General features: G+C 37.9%; 1 protein-coding gene across 1 annotated transcript in view; it reads left to right on the forward strand.

Moving 5' to 3' along the window:
• RAB31 (RAB31, member RAS oncogene family) overlaps nt 1-6,341 on the forward strand; it is a 66,042-nt gene extending 59,701 nt beyond the window's left edge. Inside the window, exon 7 of the mRNA XM_032708849.1 lies at nt 2,135-6,341. Within this exon, the coding sequence (XP_032564740.1) occupies nt 2,135-2,232 (98 nt within the window). The 3' untranslated portion in view covers nt 2,233-6,341. The remainder of the gene's footprint in view (nt 1-2,134) is intronic.
• Nucleotides 6,342-7,899: the final 1,558 nt, after the last annotated feature.

Below are 7,899 nucleotides of genomic sequence, written 5' to 3' on the forward strand. Positions count from 1 at the left end.
TTGTTTTGAGAAGTGAATTAAATCCAGGGGATTCTCAACAACATACATTGTGTCCTGGTCTGAACTGGACAAACTGCTTGCTGACCTTGAAGCCTGCAAGGTTTTTGCTCCAAAGATAAGTTTGCCTGCTTCTTGGCATACACGTCAAGAGTACTGTAGAAAAGATTTGAAACTCATAAGAAATATGAAACTCTGAATGAAAACCAAATAGAGATAACAGCATTGTTTAATGAGGAGTTCTAAAATGAAAAGTTAGGCTACTTTGCATGTTAAAGCTCTCCGCTTCCAAAGTGACTGTTAGAAGAACCAAATGTTTACAGGGTGTTTGCTTAATGGCACATTTTGGAAACTGTGTCTGTAGATTAGTCTTTTTAGCTACGTTTTGCTCTGGTTAAATTGACAGGATTTTATTTTACCTGGGACTGTGTTGAAAGCACTTGAGAAGTAGTAGGTACCTAATGCAGAAGTTCTCTCCAGGTCTCTACAAAGCCAACAGAACTAAATGCATGTAACAGATGGGTCTATAACCACCTATTCTGCTTTTTATTTTACTTTACAAGCATGAAGTCCAAACAGAATGTTAAGCAGGGTGTAAAGTTGATATTTTAGTGGCCTGAAGAGAGTTCAGCATTGTAATGTCAGTGCTTATACATGCTTCAACCCTCAAGATACCCATTTCTCAGTCTCTTGGACCAAATACTGTATCTTCAGCTTATTAGGAATGTGAGGAATTTTCCCTTTCACATTCAGTTGTACAAAAAAGATATCTGCTTCAGAAGTCACACTTTTTTTTTATAACATACCAGTGCAGAACTGACTAAATAACAGAGGTGAAATTGTTATAGTCTTGGCCAAAGGTAATTTAAAGACAAGTGTTAGAGATGAGATTTTGCTTTGGGATTGGATTTTACCTGAATACTTTTAACTCGCCCACCCACAACCACTACCCCAAGTAATTTGTAGGACTCAGGCTTCAACATAGGTGCAAAACTCATTGAACATTTGGTAAGAGAGCTGTGAATAAATGAAGCAAAGGATGGGGAAATCTAAACTGTATAATCTGCCTGGGTTATGATGAGCTGTTCACAGGAACTTTGTGTTCTCTGAAAATGGCATATAACAAATGTTAAAGATTTTAACTCTTGTTATTTAACATGGGTAATAGTAAAACAAGGAGTAATTCATAGAAATAGATTCAGCTTCAGAGAAAAATTTCCAAGAAATGCACAAAGTGATGAGAAAGTACATTACCATGACCATAAGATCTCAAGGTGCTGATGGAGAGATCACACAAGAGTTTAATGGAAAAGCCAGGTGCACACCAGAGACAGAGGATAGATTAGACCTGGGAGGATCTTGTTTTTCCATTTATAATTCTAATTATTAAGTCCATTAATGGGAAAGCAGTTAGACAGAAGATGCAAGCAACAGTACTAAAAGAACTCACGGGGATGGAGTTGGAGCAGTGCCCTGCTGCCCCAGGAGAGATGTCTAGCTCTCCTGTGATGGCTGAAATTCTTTCAAACACTTGAAATAATCGCTCTATAAGATGATTAAAAAGTCAGGAGAGTTTGCGGGGGAGGGGGTGGTGTTAAGTAATCAAAGCTGTCAATTAGAAGGACATGGGCACAATTCAAAGGAGGGAGGGTTTCAATGGAAAGAACAGATTTGTTTTTCTCTCTCAAGTGTAGGCGCCGTTTGTTTAGTTACAGTGCTTTGTAAAACTCTAGTGTGCAAGGACTAAAGGCCATGCAGATTTAGGACAGGCACGATCTCGTCTAACTTGCGCCATTCACATTTGAGTGGAATTAGGAGAAAGCTGAGAGTTTTCTCTTTCTTGGTTGTAAGGTGCTCAGTAAGATAACTGGTTTTTTTAAATACAGGGATAATATAATTCCGGTGTACTTCATGCATTCTCAATAACCGTATTTCATATATGTTTTTAAATGTGAAAATGTTTTTTCATAAGCAGGATGCAAGGAAAAATATCCAAGATACACAGGAGATAGTTGTTTTCTGGTGAAGTTTCACAGATGTAATTCTTATGCAAGCTAAATTCTTCTAACTGTTACCTGCATGTGGTGTTGTTACTATATCAGGAAAATTGAACTCACTGTCTCCTCATGTGTTTCAGGTCGGCAAATTCCACCCTTAGATCCTCATGAAAACAGTAACAATGGAGCAATCAAACTTGGAAAGCAGACTTCACAGACGGGTAGGCGGTGCTGCTGACCCAACTTGATCTTTTTAGATTTACTTGAAAAACAGCACCATTTGCCTTTTTTTTCACTGAGAAAGGACTTTGTGATCTCAGTGACGTGGCTCCTTATCTTGAAAGCAGTAATTTCATTACTTCCCATGAGCAATAACGCAAGGACCAGAAGCAGAAGGCTTTACTTCAAAGGGATTTTGCAAAACACAGTTGGAAAATCCTCTCTAATATCCTGTCAAAATTACAATGTCAGAGTACTCCGACTCTCTGTTTAAACCAATGACTGAGGGGGGTTTTTTAATAAAAAGATTGGTTTATATATAAAATTTAGTTTTGCTGCAAAAACTTATCTTTTACATTGCAAAGTGGACTTGGCATGTTTTTAGAGTTTTCTCTGTAATAATAGGGTGAAAAAAAACCACCATAAAACCTGAAACCTGATTTGCTCTTTTTTGTGGCTTTGCCGCCATCTTTTTAGCTGGACTCTGCTTCACTGTTTTTGTAAATCTGTAGCTTCATCTCACACTTTCAGTAAACATCAGCAAGAAATGGACTGAATTTGCTAACTGAAGAAAAAAAAATGGATCTAAAGGATGAGTGAATGCAGTTTTTACAGACTAGAGGTCAAAATCTGTGTCAGGAGGTGCTGTGTATGTGAAAGAAGGAGTTGTCATGAAGGAGGCTGCTGGACCCCATACATTTTGAGTGTGCTCCAGAAGGAAGTGAAAATGCAGCCACTGTGCAATGACTGGAATGATTCCTTGTGCAGGGTGTAGGCTTCATTAATTACTGAAAATGTAGAAAGAACGTAAATACAGGCTTATTCTCCACTACTTACCAGGTTTTCTCCAAATCTGTGCCCCAGAGCAAAGTTGTCTCTGTTCAAAGTTGCCTATTCCTTGCTTTCTAAAAGAGGATGCCACAGTGCCTCACTCTGCATGATCTCACTGCTGCGCTCCAAGAGACCTTCAAGTTCAGAGAATGATATTTCTGTACAAAAACTGCTTAAGAGAGCACAATATAATTTGGGGTTAGAGGCTGGAATCTAATAAAACAAACCTGAATGTTTGTTTACAAATGTAATTCTGTGAATTTGTGGGGTAATCTTCTCATTTGTGCTGTGGAAAACCCACTGTGTGATATCTTTGAAGCATGATGCACTTGAAAAATGCAGTGTAGGAAAAAAAATCCTACAGATGGTTATGAACTGGTAATAATGTAAAACTGTATGCATTTTTCACTTCCATCTTTTATGAATTTGTGTGGCTGAGATGATAAAATCCAAATTTATCTTCTTCACCAATTTCATTGGAAATGGGAATTAGGGTAAGAAATGCCAGATTCAAAACCAGAGCCCAGCCTGCATTCCACAACATAAATTTGTTCTCTTATGAGGAAAATTATCGTCACTGCACATTTTGGGGGGGACTTACGAAAAGCAAACAGAAAGGAAAAACAGCTTGGCACAATAAATCATGAACAGGCAGGCTAAGAGCGTGGTTTCCATGTTTATACATAAAAAGCAGACCTTATTGGCTGATTGTTAGATTGCTTTGATAAAATGTCACTAATTATTAGGGCTTGAAAGAGAGCCAGATAAAATCAACAGGAACATTTTGTCTCCAGAGGGCTTGGAGTAGTTATAGGTGGGAAATGTCCCTCTGGATTTTATCTAAGAATCTAAACTGCATTGTTTTTCACATATAATCCATTTCTCTCATATTTTGGCCTCCTTTGAAAGCACTCATACTTGAAAATATGCCCTTGGATATTTTGGGTAAACTTTCAGTTGTCACCTGTGCTGATATATGATCCATGTCTCTGACTCATTGCAGCAACTGTTTTACTGATAGTCTTGGGTTATTTAAGTGAAAATTCAGCAGTCATTTTTGGTAGTTGGGGAGAGAGACAGGGTCCTTTAGGGAACATTTCCTGGTACAAGCAAGTCTTCCAGTGGTGCCTGACTCTTTCACCTGGCTGTGGAGGGAGAGCTTAACCTGGCCTTCAGCACTAAAGAAATATCAAACTTACCAGCATCACAAATTCATACAATTTATGGGCCCATGACCCAATGCTGCAAGAGATCTGGTTCCTCCTAAGTAAAACCCAGTAAAAGGCTAGACCTTTTACCCAGGAAACAAGGTGAGATCAAACCCATGTTTTTAAAGATGTCATAGATTTTAGTTCAACATATAGCAGTAATGCATAACTGATTTTTTAGCTTTTGTAAATCATTGTAACATTTTTTTTTTAACATGGCATCTCAACACTTACTAAATCCTAATTGAGATGTCTGAAAGCTTTGTAAGACAATTCTGCAAGTACCTTGTATAACTTATGCTAGAACTGGCAAATGATGCTGATCTGCATGGGATGTTGTCCTAAGTGCCAGCTCTCACAGCTGCCATTGAGCAGAATATGAATCAGAACGGATTTATTAGTTATATGTTAAAATAGTTTAAAATTGGAAGTTTTTAACAGTGAATGTCTGGCAGATTTTTAAAATTTGAATGCTAAGTAGGCTCAAGATGTTTTTGCATTTGGTGGGTCAAATCTAAATCACCTTATTCTACTTTTAGTCAAGAAAAAGATTTAAATGAATAAGGATTCTGATTATGTAAGTTCTTGATATTTGGTTTACTGTGAGCTTGAGCAGGGAAGTCTGAAGTCACAGCTGAAAAAATAAAAGGCCACTGTGCTGCGCAGAGCATCTCTCATTTTCTCTGAACAGAGGGCTCGCCTTCAACGATGATGTTGCCTCTCTGCTGTTCGTCAAAGCTAAACTGCAGCTTTCACACGCCTCCTGAAATGGGATTTGTTATAAAAATTGTGATTTTCAAATGTAAAATCAATGATTTCTGCTTCCTTTTGTTGCCTGTGTTGCTTGGAAAGTACCACTACCCTTCATAAACAGCCAGAAGAATGGCATAGAAAAATCCCCCAATCTCAGAGTCAAAAGTTTCAGCAGCAACTGGAATTCCTCTTAGTAGTTAATGGCTGGTGAAAAGTTAAATTACTGTACTGGAGCACCTGACTCTGTAGCTGATCGTCTGTAATAACAGGAATAATAGTAATATCAATGCTGCCTTTCTAGGTTAGCCAGCTGGTGCTGGGTTTGTCCAAGATTTATTTTCTCAAGAGAGCTGGCAGCAGGACTGAGGCACAGGCTGTAGTGCCAAGGATATTTGGTGGAGCTTGTTTGCACCATGACTCGAGACTGTGACTGTCCAGTTGTGGGTGACTTGCTTTTCTGGCTTGTCGTGAACTAGTTTAAAAACAGAATTATGAAGGAACTGGTTTTCATATATGCTCCACAAATGTGTGTGTATATAAGTACGGTTTTATATTGTTGTGCTGACATGTAGTGTTTTTTCACTATGTCTGGTTCTCATATACTGCACATTGTATTCTGTAAGTACATTTTTTTGTTAATCATCATTTCACCTTTATGGACTTAAAGTTGCGGATCAAAGGTAGCAAGAAGATAGGTACACATAGGTACAATTGTTGACTTGCCATTCTTATGCGTGAAAATGGCATATTATAGAAAAAGTTTGTCTTGCAGACTGAGAAATCTAAAAAAGGCCATTATTATTCAAGAATTGGGATTCTGAAGTAGTAAAGTGACACTCAAAAAAAAAAAGGAAAAAACTATTTTTATTCATGGTACAGCATGTCTGTCTGAAATGCTGCAGTGTAACGTGGGTCTGTATCGATACCTAGAAAAGTTACCTGTCATCCCATGTCTTCACTAATCCTTCACGGCACATGGTAATAAGCATGACTAGATAGATTACATGTGTAAGCATTCTGACTATAATTAGACTCTCTTAATACAGTGATACATTTTACTATCCTACCCTTAATTATTTAAACCAGAGTCAGTGATAAATTGTCAGTTTAAAGTCATCTGCTAAGTATTCTTCCTCTGTTTTGTTTATATAAGGGCTTTGACTGGGCTGGACCCACTCGCTTCATGTATGGGATGCTGCAATCTGTTAATACTTTACCTTTTGTTTTACGTATTAATTGTATCATACCTAATAATATTTTTTGCCCTAAAATGTAGTTTTGGTGTTTTATTTAACCTACAATGATTAACGATAATAAATGTTTTAAATGCCTCTGATTTGGGGATGTCTCTGGTTTCAATAAAGCAGAACAAAATTGCTCTCATTTTGCACATTATTTGCTCTTGAAAAAGGTCTCTATGCAGTCTGTGGATTACTTGCCTGGGATTTAAATGCTGCTTGAAATGTGTATGGCTGGCCTTATAGCAGAAACTGAATGCATTTCTGGAGGATCCTGCAGTGCAGGTGAACTTCCAAAAACCAGAAAAAGATGATCTGAAAATCCCTTTGATAAGTTATTTGATTTATCCATTAGAAGAGAGGGACCCGAGTGGCCAGTATCTGCTTAGAAATTTAGAATAGTAGCTGTCAGTAGAAAGTGAGCTTCCAGTTACCACTTGCTTTGAATAGCAGCAATGACTGGGATGTCTCATAAGACACTTCCTCTTTTGTATGTTTTTGTTTTGGTGATACATTTATTTTTTTCCCCCTACTTTATGTCCCTCAAACTTATACTTAGGAGATAAGGATTAACACTCTCTTAGAAAGTATGCAGTGTTTAATACGCCTTAGTGCTATTGTTTCAAGAGGTGTTTAACCTCACCAGAAGTTTTTTGCACTGTTTGTCTCACATTTTCAAAGTTGTTACCACAACTATGAGGACTATGAATAAAGGGTTGGGTTGTTTGGGTTTTTTTAAGGAAAAACTGTTTTGGACTAGCACTATTCTAACTACCATGACAAATTCAACCCACACCAGTACACAAGAGGCACAATAACTCAAATAACAGCACAGAACACCATTTTTATATGTAAGGAGGAACCAGTATTTCAAAGAGTTTTTGTATGTTGAGTTCAGTAACTGCTGGATAGATACCCAGCAGGATCTGTTCCCTGCCTTAAAGCAGTTATAATTATCTTGAAAAAATCATGCATCTTTCCCCCAGCTATGCATAAATAAGAATGAACCCAGGTACACAACTGTAAAAGGTGAGGAGGTACTTAATTCAAGGAAAGTCTTAGCCCCTTAACTATTACCAGTGTGCTGGAAAATCAGAAGTGAATGCTGTTTTGCCTTTACGTATGTAAAGAGAGTTGTGCCCCTTGATGGATCAGTCCTTGTGTTGTCAGTGGATGTTTTACATGGCTTAGAAGCATGTTCTTGTGGTACTTTACGTTAGTTTGGAGTTGAATTTAGCAATTAGAGGGCAGCTGTACAATTGGCTGGAAAATAAATGTCTTCTACTTTCCTTTTGAACATTGAAGGTTATGTCTAGAGGTACTTCAGGAAAACTGTTTGACATTTCAGCCTTCAAAATCTTCATGACTCCAGCTTCAGTCCTTCTGCAAAGAGCATCATAGGACACCCTGCTGTGATCTCCTGAGCACTGTACTGAAATCAGGACAGGGAGGCTGATGAAATAGCCTGTGTAGCTATTTCATACCTCCACCCCCTCACCTCATCTGCAAAAGTGTTTAGGCTACTACTGAGTTTGTGAAATGCCTCCCTTCCCTGAAAGGAAAACAGTAAACTGCAGGATTATTACTTTTTTATCGCCCCTTGATGTTGTTTTACACAAGGCTACAGAGTAATTTTCTTTAAAAGTGTTAAAACGC

The sequence above is a fragment of the Chiroxiphia lanceolata genome, chromosome 1 (assembly GCF_009829145.1).
Source record: "Chiroxiphia lanceolata isolate bChiLan1 chromosome 1, bChiLan1.pri, whole genome shotgun sequence".
Classification (NCBI taxonomy): Eukaryota; Metazoa; Chordata; class Aves; order Passeriformes; family Pipridae; genus Chiroxiphia; species Chiroxiphia lanceolata.